Source organism: Poecilia latipinna, unplaced genomic scaffold, assembly GCF_001443285.1.
Source record: "Poecilia latipinna isolate Pla-1442-1.1 unplaced genomic scaffold, P_latipinna-1.0 Scaffold528, whole genome shotgun sequence".
In the NCBI taxonomy this organism is placed as follows: domain Eukaryota; kingdom Metazoa; phylum Chordata; class Actinopteri; order Cyprinodontiformes; family Poeciliidae; genus Poecilia; species Poecilia latipinna.
The window spans coordinates 79,955-98,293 of record NW_015113144.1 but is presented as its reverse complement, the minus strand read 5'-3'; the positions used below and the strand labels follow the sequence as shown (position 1 = coordinate 98,293).

Below are 18,339 nucleotides of genomic sequence, written 5' to 3'. Positions count from 1 at the left end.
AACCATTTCTCACGCTCATTTAAGACTCGCGTTTGTTTTGGTTGCATTTACCCAGAATTCCCTGTGCTATATTTCACTTCCTGCTTTCAGAGTGGTAGCCAGTCTGCTTGCATCATATGCTTTTGAACCGCTCCAGAGTTCACGTCGACAGAACCCAGGTTTTTTTTTTTTTTAGGTAGACCGCTTTTTTTGGTCCGCATCAGAGTTGGACTTTGTCAGCAAACAAACTGGAGTTCGATCAAAGCGGACTAAACGGAGCTGATGTGAATGCATCCTTAAAGCAATGGTGTGAAAATGGCTCACTCTCTCCACAGGAACTGGATTCGCCACATGCAGTATCAAGGAGAGCGCGGCGGACAGCGACGCCGACCTCGACGTGGACGGAGACGACACGTTGGAGTACGGGAAGGCACAGTACACCGAGGCCGACATCATCCCCTGCTCCGGAGCCGGGGAGGACCAAGGAGAAGCCCGGGAGAGGGAGGCGCTACGAGGAGCTGTGCTCAAGTACGACGTCTTCAGCAAAACGCTAGCCGTGTTTTCAACGTGTTTTTTTTGTTTGTTTTTTGTTTTGTTTTATGGGCATTTCTTAGTATTCCAGTAGAAACAGTTAATGGAGGTGGTAAAATCTGAATTAAAGGAGTGAACTTTCTTTATTTTTTTTTAAATGTGTGATTAATCCTACTTTGCAGCCTTTACGTCTTGTTCATTACACTGTAGCGTAACATCTGAGAAAATTATGCTCTGGTTGATTCTTTGTTGATTTGCTCCAAGCCAGTAGACAAACACACCTCGTTCGCATTTTCCTCAGCTTCTTTGTTTTTTTGTTTTTTTAATAATATTTCAAAAGTTTGCTTAAAATTAGCATGACAATTATTTGGAAGCATAGCTAGTGGATGAAATACTATACTTTGCAGGATGGGAAGAACCTATGGGCTGTTATCCATACTGATGGTTGTGCTACTTTGTTTCAGCGGCGGGATGCCTTCCAACAGAATAACGCCCGAGTTCTCCAAGTGGGCAAACGATGGTAAGTAAAGCACTAATTGTGCTTTTTTACATCTTTTTTTATTTATTTAAAAAAATAAAAATAAAAAATAGCAACAACAAAAAAAACATTATTATTGTTCCAGGCAGACTGAAATGGGGATCTGTGGCTGGCAACTGTGATAGACAGGAGTTCATAAGTAACTGTTACCTTTTATGTGACCACAGAGATGCCTTCAACGAGCAACGGGGAGAGCAGCAAGACAGACCCCAGCACTCCTTCATCATCATCCTCTTCCTCCTCAAATGCTCCACGTACCTGTAAAAACAGCGAGATCGAAAAGTAGGTGAAACACGGAAACGGGTGATAATGTAGATGGCAACAATCAAAATTTAAAGCCAGGATTCTGTGAATTGCTTAATAGTCTTTCTACATTTAAGCCTCATGTTTTCTCAGCATCCAGATAGTTTCCTTTCATCAATCTTCCTGCTTAGTTGCAAAGAACGCATTTCCCTTGACCTTTCCACATTTTGTCATGTTACAACATTTGCAGAATACCATGAGAAGTCATCTTGGCAATTTGTCTCAAGCGAGTCAGGACACTGTAAACGTGTAAAGTTAAGGCGCTCTGGTCGATAGAGAGCCATGGCACCACTTGGAAGAGCGCTCCTCTTCACCTCTGATTTAAATTGTGACATTACATGAAGAAGAGCAGCCATAGACATCAGCTGCTAGATGTGGAAAGCTTGTAGAGACGTACTCTGTCACCAGAAACCCAAGTAAAATATTTGTGGTTGTATCGTAAAAATGTAAAAAAAAAAAAAAAAAAAAAGTTCTAGGTGTAAAACTGCCTTTTCAAGACATTATATTCACCCAGCTACTAGCACTTAAGTTATGCTCTCCACAGCTTTGACTAACATGTACCCCTTCGACCATGGCAACAGTTCAATAGGATAGATTATTTAAATGAATTAATCAGCACTGTGGCTGTGCACATTCTCCATTATAAATATCAGCAGATTGGATAATTGGTGGACAAACCGAGCCGCTCGAGGTGTATTGATTAGAAACTCCACTGTCAAGAGAAGAGTGAGTGTTTGTTAGGTGTAGATCCATCTAATGCCCAGTTCTTACACAGAACCTGCAGCTGTTTTGATATTCAGTACAAATAGTTGAACCAGTTCACCAACACCCTTAAAAAAAAACCTTAAAATCTAACTTTTGCAATAAACAGATACACAAGACTTGTACAAAGTGCCTGCTCTGTTAAAAACTTGAATGAAATATGTTTAATTCATGTTATTTTGTTTAACTCCCAAAATCCAAATGAAATCATTTTGTTTGTGTTGTATTAGTATAACGCTGAAAATTGCAACCAGTTGAATTGAGGAAAACGAAGCAAACACAGGCATTTTCTTGAATGGAAAAGTTTTACGTTTCTGGAAAAGGAACAGAAACGTTTAGTGAAAATAGTCCAAGTAAATGAGTTATGTCTCATTAGAGATTCTTTGCAAATGTTAAACCAAACCACACAAGAAAAACTGCTTCAAGTCTGTTGATATTAAAGTTGACATAAAATAAAAAAAACCTATTTTGTGCTACATAATTTTTGACTAAAATGCCACCATGGAGGCTCCGAAGAGCCACGGTTGGTAGACCTCTGGTCTCATCATCATCTGATTTCATGGTATGCCGATAAGAAATGCTGTTGGCGTAGTGTGGAGTGCTCTGCTATGCAGGTTTGTGTACTGACCAGTGAGACGAGTTAAGCCACACAGATGTCTGGAACGTCAAGTAATGTAGTTTCAGTTTGTCTGCATAGATGCTTGTTGAGAAACATCAGATTGACTTATTAGCACATCCAGTTAGCACAGTGAGCTGATGGCTGGTCGTACACCAACCATAAATAAGATGTTTCCGTCTGAGCACATCTCTACGTGTGGTAAGAACTCACACAGTTTGTGGTGGCTGATAAGAGTCTATTTATTTTTAATCAGAAGTGAAACATGAAGAAATGCGCCTGATGAATCTTTGTCCTGTGTTTCATACAAGAAAGTTATTCTTTTAGGTTAGGAAGGGGAACTATTTCTGTCAGGAAAGGAAAGCTTTGTTGAAAATAGGACATATAGCTCTTTATATTATTACTATTGTTAAGATCAGAAATAAGTGTCTGCTCTCCAGTTTTTAATGATAATAATAATACATCCTAAACAAATGGCTGCTGTCTAGCACTGTGCAGGAGAAACGGCTTGTCGTCTTTTACCAAAGAGAAATTCTACAAAATCTGATGCTACTCCATTTCTGTTTACATTTTATTAAGAAGGAAGTCGTGCTCATGTTTTGGAGGTTTTTATGCCGTTTCCTTCAGTGGTTCTGAAGGAAACGACAGGTTAGTGGGTGATGAACAGGTTTTTCAAAGGATTTAGTTGGTTTAGTTGGTGCGCTGTGAAAGTGAACCGCACCAAATATGCGGTTCACTTTCCGCACATTTGCGGAACACATAGTTTCTTAGCCACTCAAGGTGGCTAAGAAACTATGTGAAACTTTAAACATTAAAAAAAATGTATGACTTCTCTTTTAAGTTTGAAAGGAGCAGTACTGGACTTTGGATCAGTACTTTTCCGTTCCCACCATTTTCCTGGTCTTTGTTTTCTGTCATTTCTGTGGAGCAAATATTGCCGTGCGTTGCCGCACGATGTTCTCCTGGAGACTTTTAGCGGTCACCCAGAGCAGAACACGCTTTAATCTAAGCGTCCATTTAGGGTGAGGCCGACTAGATACTGAATGATTGCATTGGAACAAGCAGTCAGGTGCCTGGCTGGAACAATTCCCCGCCTCGCTCCTCCTCTCGCTTGCTATAAATGCATGTATTTGTGGGGCTTCTGTGTCCTTCCATCCTCAAATGAAAATGAGATTTGTCTCCTTTTGTTACATTGATACATTGTGTGTGTGTGTGGCTTTCCACAAGGTAGCGTTGGTGAAATCTCTCTCTGTCTCTGATCCCAGATGGGTAATGATCTGGTCGCCTCCCGGGGCGTCCTCGTTCCCCTGCTCATTCCCCTGCAAGATAAATGAGTTCTCCCTCTCTCTCTCTCTCTCTTTCACTGATATACACACACACACGCACATAGCCTGAGATGTTCTTTCCTCTCCAAGATAAATGGCCCCTCCATTGCCGCCAATGCGATTGCTGCCAAATTTGGTGCTCCAGCTGGAACAATGCGGAGTGATTTCCATGTGGTTTCTGCAAATAATTGAATCTGTCCTCAATTTGGAAGTGATGAAGCTAGATTTCTACCCCGCGCCCCACCACCCCCCTTACACACACACGCACAGGGACACACACGGACTCTGCCCCAGTCGTCTCCACATTTTTCCTTGCTTTATTTCACTGTCCCATTCTGTCTCTGTCCTGTTTTCTCGTTCCTCCCTTCCTGTCCTCTGTCTCAATTCCTCTCAGCTATTTACAAGGTTCCCCCCCCAAATCCCTACCTCTTAACTTTTGCTGCGCTTGCTCACACATCGGGAAGAGGCAGGGGAAATCAATAGTGACTTAAATGTTTTATCATGGTGTCTCGATGTAGTTAAGGCCTCTGCTAACAGGGTGCAGCACAGAATGATGCTCGAAAGGGATTTACAGCAGCAGCAGCACATGCTTGGGAGATTTATTTAAGGCGAAAATGAGGATTTCAAATTAATTTGTGTTAAATTTTATCCGCTGTATGTTCTCCTGCTCAGACAGAAGCGAGAGTGAGGCCAAAATGTAGATAGACAGCAGATGAAGACATTGAGCTGATTGAGATGGATGGTAGAGATCCCCCGCTGCACACACAAGCACACACACACACACACCCTCACGCACTAATGAAATGAGAAATAACGTCGCAGATGCTGGGAACCGAGCGCTAAATAGAGGAGAAGCAGAGCCATCTATCTGTCTCTGCTGGGCTTTCCTTCTTGCTTTTTTTGCCACCAGGAGGACTTCAGATGAAAAACACTGAGCCGCATTAGCTTTGGAACGGCAATAAAGTTGAACCGAAGTTTAAGCAATCTGGTGTTCAGATCGAAGTAATGCATCAGTTCAAAGCAGGACAATGTTTTAGGGTTTTGTAGTCACGGAAACTCTTTAGCACAAACATTGCAAACCTGCACCAGCATCGTTGAGACTGAGGCTAAAATGTAAATCTGTTTATACCCTTTCGATGTTGCACAAATTTTATGGACGTTTTTGTCTAACCAGATCAACACCACGTAAACATTTTTTCTGAAGCCATGTAAAGTTGTGGTTCAGCTCAATGTGGTGTAAAAGCCTAAAGTTTAACTGCAATCGAGAATCTGCAGTATAACTTTTACAAATTGATGTTCACAGATGTTCAAATCTTTTTTCAACTTTTTCCAACGAACAGACATACTGAGAAATTTCTTAAGAGTCTCAACGTCCAAGGAACGTCATGAAATTGGTACAAGAAAGTAGCTACTTTCCTAAACTAACTTACTCGTATCCACAGCCAGAACAATAATTCAAAAGTTTGAAACAGTTTGATCTGCTGCAAACAAAGCTGAAAAAAAAGCTGGTTATGTGTATATTCATATAAAATAACTTTTTTATGCATCCTGGTAATTTATGCTCTGTATGCTGTTTAAACTGAGATCAGAATTACAAGATTTTCTACTCATCAATTTTTAAAAAATGAGGTTTTGTCCCAAGTGACAAAAACAATCTATCGTTTTATACCCTCAACAGCACATGAATGCGCTTGAAGATCTAAAAGTCATGATACATAAAGGCAGGCCTTTCCATTTAAAGCCTTATCAGGATAAAGAAGCTTAAATATTACTGGTCTCCACATGGACACCTTTTCCAACAGACCCTGCAGTCCTATGAAAGGAAGAGCCATTCATACCACTTCTGATTCGTCTCTGTTGAAGGGCTTCTGTTACGTTTCAGGTTAATCCAGATTGTGATTGCTCAACCCGTGTCCAACAGGGATATGAGTTTTTCTACCTTGGCTAAAAGTCTCAACAGTCTTGAACTAGTTTAGGTCAGTGAAATACACAAAGGATTTAAGGATTTTCACATGCGAGAGGTTACCCCTAAGCCTTCAGTTTTTTTTTCTTTTTCTTCTTGCTTGGCCTGATTAAGTCGTATTATTTTCTTCCAAACTTCTTCTATTTGCAAAGTCCTCTGATTTTATGTCTTTGTCTGCTTTCGTTTAGACGCTCACATTCTGGCCAAAAGATTAATGTTATTACACTGGTGGAACATAAAGCAATTTGTTTCGTTTGTGTGCTGAATAAATATTTATAACGGAAGATTAAAAAAGCGGCGTGCTGAAAAAGTGATCAATGTCAGGAGGAAATGAGCAACTTTTTGTCCAAATCTTTTTCATAAGCGTCATAAATATCCTTCAACAGAGTTCGGTGGGTGACGGAGCCACAGACGGACTTAATAGAACCGTTAAAGGACGGTTACAGTCCAGCTTTGTCCAGGGTCTGCGGCTCTTTTATAAGCTGACGGGCTAATCAAGGCTAAATGGCTTTTTACAAGCTCAGCACTAATAAGAGGAGAGGGTAAGTCAGTTTATAGGGCACGGTGGTGGCACGTCAGACTGGGCCTTTATAGACATGGGATGATGATGATGATGATGTTGATCACGATGGCTTTACAGGGAGGCGCAGGTCTGCTCTTAACACATGTTTAGGAAAAGACTTGCTGCTGATCCCGCTGACTGGAAGCAGTTCAACCGTCAAAGACCTCCGCATCCTGCTGGAAACTCATCAGGAAGAACCCAGAGTAGTTAACCATTCTTGGTCAGTTCCATACATTGGCAAAAAGGTGTAAACTCAGTATCTTTGAGTTTTAAGACAAGTCATGTAACAAGATCTCTCGATACAAAAAACTTAAACCAAGTGAATTCAGTCTCCCAAATCGATGTTTATTGGCAACGTCAGCATGAGTTGGTCTGGCGGAGTGAGTCTTAGCTATTAATATGACGGGGTTTGCAACTCATTAAGGCCCTTTTCTACTAGCACCTAGCTGGGTTGGGTGTTCGTGTAATCGGGTGTCTAAAAAGTGGCATGACGTGATCTTCATGAGACACAAACACAACACAACAATGGAGGATATGAAAGCTAGAATAAAGCCAGGAAAGGCTGTGGACAGTGAGACGGAATACGCTGAAGAGGTGCAGTATTTTGACGACCCATTTTCATTCCAACGTGGCGCGTTAAGGAACCTCAGCGAAGAAGGGGTCGGTACCACAGAACTGTTACTAGTGGGAAACCCTCATAGCAGAGTCAGATAGGTACTAGTGGATAATGTTCATGAAGAAATGCTTCTTATTCTATTAGATGGCTTGTTGTATTTGATAGTCAACTAAAAACAACATGGCTGCAACAAATGATGCTACACGTTTTAGTCATAACCCCAGTAAGCTCAAGTTAACTGCGGTTTTTGGTGGCACCTCATTGATGAAATGTTCATGTACTTTAAACGTATTTTGTTGAAATACCTTTTAGGTGGCTGGTGATTCTCACGGTGTGGTCAGCTTGAAAAAATATACAGCCGTTTGCGTATGTCAAAAAAGTGAATAACCGGAGCCAGTTGCTTTTATATAAAACAGCTTTCCAGCAGGTTAGTAGGCTGACAGCACTATTTTTAAATCAGCTAATTAGAGCTAAGAATGGTTCTTCTAAAGTTCCCAAAGTACGACTGAAACATTTCTGAGCAGCCAGGTTTATTTTATCTGTAAGTGTGAGGAAAAAGAAGTAGTAGATTTTTTTATTTAGTCAGCTGATCAGCAGTGTAGAGAAACAGGTGAGGGAGGGGAAGCATTACATTATTCTATGCTCATGCATCTGGAGAAAACCGGTCATTCCAGGACTTCCTCTGACTAAAATATCAACTATTCAGTTCTGATATATTAAAGCTTAAATTAGCTAAAGATATTTGGTTTTAAACTTAAACAGACAAATGAGAAAGTCTTTCACTTTCCTCTCGTCTTTGCTGCGTTTGTTGGAAATGTAGCCACATCTTGCACCCCCTCCACATCACAAACACACACAGCTACTTACTGCTTGCGTTTACTGTCCCTTCCTTCTCTCTGCTTGTCCTTCCCCCCATCAGATCAATACCATAGATCAGCAAAGCTATCAGGCTGCAGAATGACCACATCACCATAAACACACACACTCCTCGTAACACACAAACACCGCCACTGCATCTCGGCGGGCGAGCAAACGGACGGCTGTAATAAACATCAGCCGGCTCGTGTGCCCGCGACGCGCTGTGCCGAATTATCATCAACGTTTGCGGTCGGTATTGATTCGGTTATGGCTGCTTCATATGCTGCTGAACAGTGTTAAATGCACATTTTCTGGTATGGTGATGCACATTAGTCAGAGGGCTGCTCACGGGCAGGAAGACAGAGAAAATGGACAGAGTAAAGGACAACAAGAGGAGTGAGAGTATGGATGTGAAGGTCCAGAAATAGAGAGGCAGGATCATAAAGTGACACGGGAACTAATTTGCATAATACTCGAGTACCTACTCTTATTTATTTTTCCAATTGTGCCATAGGGTGACAGAGGAAGAATCAACAGCTACCACTATGGAGGCTCTGAAGGCCCGAATCCGAGAGTTGGAGAAGCAGATCCTTCGGGGAGACCGGTACAAGTGTCTCATCTGCATGGTGAGCAAATCTTCCTCTGAAGGCTGTCCACTAGGCTGCGCCTCAGCCGCAGCGCCTTGCAAAAGTATCAACACTCCCTGAACTTTTATCACATTTTACCACAAAACATAAGACGAGTTTCAATGTTTCAACGCATGCTTTTTATTATTGGAGAGAATTAACTAGATGAGGTTACTCTGGAGGAGCTGCACATATCCACAACAACAGTCCACTCAAAGTCCAGAGCTAAATTTGTTCATTTTTATTAACTGTATGTCAATAAGGCCAGGGAGTGTGAATACTTTATGCAAGACACTTTGAAAGTTTTAATATCAATTCATTCAGTTCTTCAAAACGGAGGAAATCCTATTAAGAATTTGAGGTAAAATCTTCAGGTTTTTTTTTATTTTTATCGAAGGCTATTTTCTCTGATCATTTTCCATGTTGCTCTTGAAGAACTCCACAGACTCCACATTATCTTGGAGCCTGCCTGCGGCTTGCTTGTTCTTCCCCATTTGCATGCTACGAGTAACATCCATCTTTACCTTTGACTTTTTTTTTTGGTGTTTTTACGTATATTTTGTGGGTTTAGCCCTCGCATGGCCCTGCGAGTTGATGCAACTGTCTGCGTGATATTCATGTTCTAGTCAACAATTTACCTGCTAGCTTAAACCCAAAAGATGAGAGTGAAATTGTTCCCATTGTACGTTAGCAGTGCATGATGGCAGCCGAGTCAGCACTAAGGTTCTCTGTTTAGCTGTTTTTAATGGAAATTCATCAATCAGTATTATCAGAAGTAGGGGACAATATTCGTGTTTGATCAAACACCTTTCATCCGAAGTTGCATCCCGTGATCGGTGTTTGTTCTCCCCACTTTATGTCAAGTACCCATCCTGTCATCCTTCAAGCTTGTGGACAGTTCGGCATTGGCATTCTGTCCCTGTGTGTGTCCGCGCGCGCACGTGTGTGTAAAACGGGTAATTACCAACGCCTGCGCTTCCTAAAGGTCGCTTAGTGCCTGAGGTGACACGGAGGGCAAGGCACAGCGATCGATCACTCACTGCCCCATGGACACGCGGCTCCTCGCCACTCATCTGTCACTGTCCCTTATCTCTCTCACACTCTGGGGGCCCCGCAGAGAAACGCAAATATGTGTCCACACTCCTCCATCTAATCTGTCTATGTCTGTCTGTCTTTAGGTTGTCTCTGTCCTGTCCTGTCACATTGTCTGATCTAAAAGTCATCAGATTAGTCTCACTTATTGCCGGGGATGGGGCGGGTTTTTGAAGGAGGCGGAGGTTTCCACCGAAAGCCTCGAAGCCGATGCATAAAAATAATGACAGAGAAAAATAACCTACGAAGTCGTCTCAGTGATCAGGATCCTATGAGCAACATTTATACATATTCCATCGTAATAATTTACTTTATGAATTAGAACCTTTACGTCATTGTCTCGTAATTTTATTAAAACACATTTATTCCTGCTGCCACCATGTTGGTACCTTCTTCTACCTACTTCTAAGCAGCTTAGTGCTTCAGCACAGCATCTGCAGTGAATTCCTACTGCCACCTACTGGCCATTTTTGGAAATTTTGTGATTCTTGAGAATATTTCTAAGCACAAACCTATTGCTAGACTGGTAGTTGTTTAATAGGAGCTAAAACAATGCAGTTGCACAATTAATTATGCAGTAAAGCTTTCATATTTTGTCACATTACAACCACAAACTTTGCTTAATTTTATTGGGATTTTATTAGATAGACCAACATAAATTTCTCCACAGTTGTCCTGAGGAAGGAGAAAAGCCGAATTTGTTTCTTGCCAGCTCCTTAACTCTTAAGTTTCAAGCAGGTTTAGGTTTTACAACCTAACCTACCAAGACATGACTTCCTGCCTAAACTTAAAGGGTAGGGAAGAAAAGTGTTAAGTAAAGCAACCGCTACAGATGTCATCACCTCAGGTGTGAGAATATGTTACAGCCACGCAGTTCATTAATCTGTCCATTTCTTTTGGAAGAATAGCACAACATTCTTTTAAGAAAACCTTAAGAAATCAAGTTTACAGTTTGCTGGAAGCTCAGCATGGGACAGCAAACATGTGGGATTAGGTTCTCTGGACAGATGAGATGATAGCTGAACATTTTGTACTACAACCGTAGCACCATGTCTTAAAGTAACGCTGCACTCCACCCTGAACACACAATCTCCACAACGAAACACAACATTGGCGCCATCATGTTGTGGGAATGCTTCATCGGCATGAACTGATGTTTGAACCTGGGTGTTTGTCGCAAGAAATCCCAGCAACAAATTGAAGTTTGTTTTTGGTAGGTAACATAAGGCGACAATGGCAGATTCCCAAGGCACTGTTTCTTGAATAAATGTCATGTTTCTTTTTTTTTTTTTTAAATTTACATTAAACCTGCCAAACCAAGTTGCCTTCCTTCTTGAGGGAACTGGTTTAATTCTGAGTCAATTCATCAGTATGACGTGAACCTTCAGTCCTGAGTTGAAGCAGTTCAGCCGATTGCGATGTCGTCACAGACTCTCTGGCCGTCATTGGGGGGGAACCTCTAGCGTCAATCGGTGTGGCCGTCTGTGTGTTTGTCCCCGTGCCTGTCTGTTTGCACTTTGGTGTCGGTGAGCACGACGAGTTGAGCTTCCTTGATTAGCTGCCACCTTTCGCCCCTCACTCTCCTCTCCCTGAACCCCCACCCCACCCCACCTTCCCTCCCCGCCTCCCCTCCTTCCGCAGAGAAAGCCTGCTCTCAAGCCAGGCGCAGAGATCAAGAGCATAGGGGTGTGGTCGGGGTCCCAGCCACTGGCCAACGAGGTTGGAGAGAGGCAACCTAAGTCCCTCCCCCTCGGCCTGTACTGCCTGTACAGGGGCCTTGTGATTGGGGGCTACGGCAGCAGCATAAAGAGGCTCCTCCCACAACCCCTACGGAGGGTAAGGCGCTACCTCCCTCCTACCTCCCGCACCTCTTCGTCCTCTTCCTCACCAACTCATCCCAACTCATCTCTCCATGTTATCTCTGAGATGAAAAGACAGCGGTGCTTCTCCACGGCTTTGTCCCCTCCCCCCACTCCTGCATCCCGCTCCCTGCCCTCCCCGTACCTGCCCCTCCTCCCATCTGTAGTCGTTGCCTGCCCAATGTCGTGTCAGTGAGTGTGTTCCACCCCAAAGGTTGACCGTTGAGTCGTACCCCATTGTGCTGCCTTGCTCAGTGGTTTTTGTTTTTTAACCCCCCCGCCCGCCGGCTGTGTTGTTCCATGGACAGCGGTCCGATGTCGTGAACTGGTCAGGAAACATTGCGGGGTTCTGTTTGGTTGGATGTTGGCGACTGGAACTTGTGTCACTTGTGAATCTTTTGAAATTTCTCGATTTCTTTCTCCTTTTCAGGACTCGTACACGATGCCTCTGACGTCCATCCAGTGCTGGCACGTCCATTGTGAAGAGTGCTGGCTCAGGACTCTGGTACGCCTTACCACACACACACACACACACACACACACACACACACACACACACACACACACACTCTCACTCACATCCTCTTCTTTCCTGCAGCTCCTCATTTTATGCAATTATTGCAGCCTCATTTCACAGTCAGTGACTTTCTCTCTGTTCTCGTGCCCAACAGGGAGAAACTAAAATGAAATATTCCCCAAATGGCTTGTTCTAATATTGCACTCACAATCCAGGCAGTGCAAACACTTTTAGCCTCAGTGGGGGAAGAGCTTAGATGGAATGGTCCCCAAAAGGCTTGTTAAGATGTTGGAATAAAGTAGTGAACTCAGACCTCCGATATCTAATACACAGTGCCGCGGGACTGTGCGCACACACACACACACACACACCCACCCCTGTTATTCTGTTGGTTATTAGTTAGTCTAATATATTCAGTTGAGTGTAATTAGCCGGTGCTAATGTGGTAACAAAGAGTAGAAGAAAACAGTGTTCCTTAAGTCGGGGAAAATGAACAGTCTCTATTTGGTGCCTCTCTCCCAGACTACCTCCTCTTTACATAAGCCGCTTACTGCCGTCTCCTCTTCTGCCGTTCCCATTTTGTCACAGTATTTCCCTCAAGTCTTGTTCAACTCGCAGACATATTAAAAGTGATGCTTTTTTTATTTTTTTTATCTTGAGGAAACCATGACTACAGGATTACTGGGCACTCGTACAGGATGTAGAGTACAAATTGCCAGTGCAACATGTAGCATCATCTGCAGCGCCAAGACTGTTTCCTGCATGCAAATGAATGCATATGGAGATATAATATTTAAAGTCTCAAATATTTGCCAATTTCAGCTATTTGTAGGTGGTTGTTGTCCCTAATCTATGCGAATACCAACAGTCCTGAGTATATTGGGATGTAGTGACAGAACACATCCCAATATGTAGACGACCTTCCCAGAAGAGTTGAAGTTGTTGTAAGTAACATGTTTACTGGAATGGTTTTAAGACACTAGAGTCCCTACAAAGCCTCAACCTTTCATTTGGGAAACCTCTACCAGTAACCCCACTACTGCACAAATATGACGGAGGACGTGAGTGAATTATCTACTCCACATAGAAAATGTTATTTGATTCTGATAGCCTTCCAAATCAAACAGATGTTCCAAATAAACTTCAATGTAGGTCTCAAAACAGCAGCACAGAAACCAGATCTGAAGACGGCGGTGACTAAATTATCACCTTTTGACGATGAAACTGCTTAATAACAAAGTCCACCATCTGTCTTCTTGGTCAAACTGAATACCAACTCTGTCTGTGCTGCACATGTATCCTTGTTCGTCGATCCACAAGCCGCTGCGTTTTCTAAGCGATCATATCGAACCTCTCTTCGGCCAATCATTGGCGTTCACGAAACCTAACCTGATCTGATGGTGATGACCTCTGATCACACAACCATCTGGCTTCACTGCCTCTTTTTTAATTTTTATTAAATTGTTTTCCAATTGACTTAGCATCTATAAGATCCATCTAACTCTTGTTGTAATGTTTCAAATCGAACCGCAGCAGCTGCGATAAGTGAACGGCGAAGGGAGCAGCTCCTCTGGCGCTGAGGATCAAATCCAGTCCCGGCTCAGTCGGAGCATCTCTGATTTAGCGCAGTGGGATATTACGGTCTGCCTTTAATGAGCTTTTATTTGGCATTTATACGTGTTAATGATTGTTTGGAACATGACTTTAATTTAAAATCAATGCTGATTCATGGAGAACTTCATCGGGGTACAAAGAAAGCCGCCGCCTGCGCATGTTTTATTCATTACCTAAACTGTAATTTAGTTTTCGAGAAAAAGTGTTCTGTGTACCTGTATTTGCTGTGCGTGCTAATGTATGCGGCATTAAACTCATAGCCTGGAGACGGCTGTAAAAATGGGAGGGCCGAGCTGATCAAAGTAAATGCCGAGGAATCTAGTTAACACCAACCCCCAGCTCCTTACTGTCGTAATGAATAAGGCAGCTGGAGCGCAGCATGACGGGAGCTCACCCGTACGCGCTTACCGACCGCACCACACAGGGGTAGTAAGTTTTAATAGGTGTGCAAATCAGAAAAAAAAAATGGTATGCTCAAATTATCAATTAAAATGATTATCTATTGAGAAGTTGGCCTGATATTTGTACCTGAACTTGTTTATTTTCATCCCATTTGAGCCATGAATGTTAGCAGGACTTTATCTGTCAGACCTCAAAGCACATTTCAGATTACCTTCAACCCAAAGTGTCCTTTAAAGACTTTGTCCAGCAGCATTGTGGCAAAACAAATGAAACAATAGAAGGTTACGGTTTTGTTTTTGGTTTTTTTACATGTATATAACAGATGGACATTCTTTTGTCTCTTTTCGTTTTGATGGGTGCCGGTATAAGCGTCGACTTTAATGCATAGAGGTAACCATGTCAACCATTTAGGGGCAGAAATGGATCACGCTGTGTGCTGTGGAGTTGTGATAGCAAAACAACAAAAAAAAAATCAGGCTAGCTTTACATACACCCATTGTTATTGATTTTAAATTATATTTCATAGTCTTAAGAAAGGTTTCAATAGATAAAACAAGGTATTCACGCATCCTTAAAAAGTCTTAAATTCATGTATCTATGTAATAATAAATCAATTAATCGTATGATAATAATTTCCATGTGCATGTTTTATAGTTTTTCTTTTTTTCTCTCGTTCTACCAAAATTGTTCTTCAGTTTGATGCTTTGGTCTCAACTAGACCTTCTTTTGAAAGACGATCTTGTTTATCTTCATGATTCATCTTATTTGTTGTTTCTTTTGTTCATTTATTTTGGATATTTAAAATGTTTCCAGTTCCAGTGTTAAATGTTCATTAGAATTAATAATCCTTGAGATTGTGTTCTTGTACCATCATAATGCCGTCACTATTATATTCCTTGAAGTTGGTCTCAAACGACAGTATCGTTTATTGCAATAACTTCTGGGACAATTTATTGTCTAATAAAGTTTGTGATGTGGCAGGCCTGATTTAAGATTGAGGCCTTAGAATGTCTCAAATTCACAATAAAGAAAAACATTTCTATTTGGTATTAAATAAGTTAATCACAAGTCTTACGATTTTCATGGCAGGATTATTTAATCTCGTATGTTTTGTTTTGATTATTTTTCTTGTGGGACTTTTCTGTCAAACGTTTGACATCTTCATTCCTTTCTGCGACTTGAGGCCGGCACGGCTACCGCTAACTAGCTGCTAATAAATCCTTGCTTGCTAGCTTTTTTTTTTTTTTTTTTTTTTTTTCTTGCATCTGTCGTTGGAAAGTATTAATTGGTTTTCAGTCGGTTGGATAACGTTAGTCTTCACCGTTTGCTCACTTCTGTTGCGAACCCATCTGATGTGACATTCAGTCTGTGCAATAAATCTCCCCCAAAAAATCTTGACACTATTAAAGTACAAAATGTGCAATTTTCTTTTGTACATTTCTGGGCAAAACAGCTGAAAAATGTATCACATTATAAACGTTTCACATTGATGAATACAGATTTAGTGTTTTGTTTTAAATATCTGAAGCGCCGCCAAGCTGGAGGCGTGACCTTTCCCGTTTTATCCACAATTTCCTCTCGAGCTGTTACTCATTTTCTCCTTTCACACCGCGCCGCTGTTGTTTATTCTGAAGCAGTTATGAGGCATGGTGGCACAACCTTAAACCGCTGCTGCTGCTGTGCGAGTTGCTCGACTCAAACGCTGTATCGTTGTTCAAGAAGACGACGATGCCCAGCTTCTCCTGTAATGACCGCGCGGCGAAACCGAGTAAACAGAAGGCGCCTGCAGCTAGCCGTTACGAGCCAACGCGAAACAAACAGGATGGAAGGGAAGCTGGAAAGACGGGAGGTGAAGGAAAAAAATCCTTGAGACCACCCACTCTGAATCGAAGAGCGCTCTCTGCCCTGCGTTGCGTATTATCACCTGCTGCTTTACTGCAGATGGCGCGCTATCAAAGCAGAGCGAGGAGAGGAAACGGTGCACTGCTGTAAGAAGGTTAACTTATCCCCACATTTGTAGGAAGGAGGTAATGAGTCGCCATAAATGTTAGTACTTCTGCCAGGCCTTGGTAAACTTTGACATAATTAAGAACTCGGAGACTCTACATATGTTGCTTTGTTGAACCGAGTGATTTATTTTGACTTGCACAAGGTTTCAGGTCCATCTCATTGAGCTGGAATATCATTAAAAAGTTCATTTGTTTTAGTAACACAGGTCAGAAAGTGATGTATTTGAAAGATTTATTTGCTAACTTCGTTGTTCACGATGAAAAACCAAAGATTAGTTTATAAGAAAATTCCAATATCTCATAACAACGAGAAAAAGGACTTTTAAAACACATTTTATGTTACGCCCTCACCATCATGGGGAAAACTGCTGACCTGATAGTTGTCCAGCAGACAGTCATTGACATCCTGCATGAGGAGGATAAAACATTAAAGGTTTCTAGTAAGGAAGCTGACAAGGTGTCATATTTAAGTATATTTATGGAAAGTTGACTGGAAGGGGAAACGTGTAGTAGAAGAATAGGCCTGTCACAATAACACATTTTGCTGGATGATAAATTGTCACAGTAATTATTGCGATAAATTATATTCTTCTTTTGAGACCGTTTTAAAGTAATATATTGATAACGGCAAAACAAAGAACATTTTCTCTCTCGACGAAAACAAAAAACTTCAACTTTGTAAAGAACACCAACATTTTAAAGATCCAAAATAAAACGCGACAACCAAAACTAATTTAAAAAAAAGGACTCAAATAAAAAACACATTTAGCCAAAACCATAAATAAAATGGATTATGAGTAAACAAAATGACCCAACAAAAGATATTAATCTTCAAAATGGAAATGATCAAGTCCCTCCTGAAACGTCTGACCTGGGATTAGGACAGACAGAACTGACCTGCTACTCTGTCTGGTCCAAATCCTCCATTTCAGATAATAGTCAATTTTGCGTTTCATTTGGTAACGGAGCTGTCGGAGTCTAAAAAGACGAGTCAAGAAAACACAGTTACAATCATGTTTAGATGCACGGTGAAGTTTTGAGTTTTCATGTTGTGGACGTTCTTCCTGAGACACAGAACATTACGAAAATCCAAATAAACAAAAAGAAAAACACGAGTTGCATCCCTCTTAACCTTTTGAATTAAATCGCTATGTGAACAAACACCCAAACACCTTACAGCGTCATAAAGTGGTGCTTAATCTCATTAGCAGCCAAGCTAACTCTTCTCTGTCTGCCCACCACAGGGGAACAAGAAGCTGTGCCCGCAGTGCAATACCATCACCTCACCTGGAGACCTGAGGCGCGTCTACTTGTAAAGAGCACAACAGCTGCCTCTTTCATTTCCTTCACCATGGATTCTGCCGTTTGCCCCATTTGTCACCCTTAGCTTTCTCCTGTGGACTGTTCGCCCCCAAACCTCCGAGAGCATTTAGAGACAAGACAGCAGTCTTTGAGACTCCACTGGCTCTTTCGGGAGGCTGACACTCTGTTGAAGAAGTGACGCATAGACACTCTCGTTGACTGTCCGGTCGTCCATATGCAGAAAGAAAAGAAAATATGGTGACCCGAAGTCCCAGATGTTTAACAAATAGGTTCCACTGAAGGACTTTTGTCAGTGGAGAGCCCTTACCCCACCCATTAAAAATAAAAAGTCCTGCTGACTCCTGGTAGCTTCACGCTGCTGGGGATGAACTCCTCGTTCCCGCGCTTCTTTAAAATTTGTCTCCAGCTTGGAGAGCAGGATCATCGTTGATGACTTGACAGAAACCTTCTTTGTTTTATTTTATTTTTTTAATCTTTTTTGTTTGTTTGTTTGTTTTTTGTCTTTTTTTCTGAAAAAACAAACTCTTTCCTCACAGAACTTTTGCTTAAGTGTTTGGAAAATAAAATAAAAAAAAATTGGACCAGCCATCAATATTGAGCTTTCAACCAAACTGAGAATACCCATCCGAACCTTTCGGAAAAAGAAGTTTGACGCTCCCTGTCCTCCATTTCTTCTTTTCTTTTCATTTTCTTTTTTTTTTGTGGTGTTCTAGTGAAGTAAACCAAAATTTGCCCCCCTTCCAAAAAGCAGTGCAAGCACATGTAATATAGTTCTATGTAAGTTTACAATGTTGGGTGTAAATGACATGGAGTTCTCATTCACACTTGTACATGCGAAAGACAC

The 18,339-nt window shown here is 41.7% G+C and overlaps 1 protein-coding gene across 4 annotated transcripts in view; it reads left to right on the top strand.

The window, feature by feature from the left end:
• The window catches only part of rnf220a (ring finger protein 220a), a 207,197-nt gene extending 189,328 nt beyond the window's left edge, over positions 1 to 17,869 (top strand). For 2 of the 4 annotated variants that reach the window (XM_015040807.1, XM_015040806.1), the window contains exons 10-16: positions 315 to 507; positions 975 to 1,030; positions 1,216 to 1,330; positions 8,568 to 8,679; positions 11,413 to 11,607; positions 12,061 to 12,135; positions 17,417 to 17,869. In XM_015040807.1, coding sequence (XP_014896293.1) covers positions 315 to 507; positions 975 to 1,030; positions 1,216 to 1,330; positions 8,568 to 8,679; positions 11,413 to 11,607; positions 12,061 to 12,135; positions 17,417 to 17,488 — 818 coding nt within the window. In that variant the 3' untranslated portion in view covers positions 17,489 to 17,869. The remainder of the gene's footprint in view (positions 1 to 314; positions 508 to 974; positions 1,031 to 1,215; positions 1,331 to 8,567; positions 8,680 to 11,412; positions 11,608 to 12,060; positions 12,136 to 17,416) is intronic. The other 2 variants (XM_015040809.1, XM_015040808.1) reach the window with 1 other exon arrangement.
• The last annotated feature ends 470 nt before the right edge of the window (positions 17,870 to 18,339 follow it).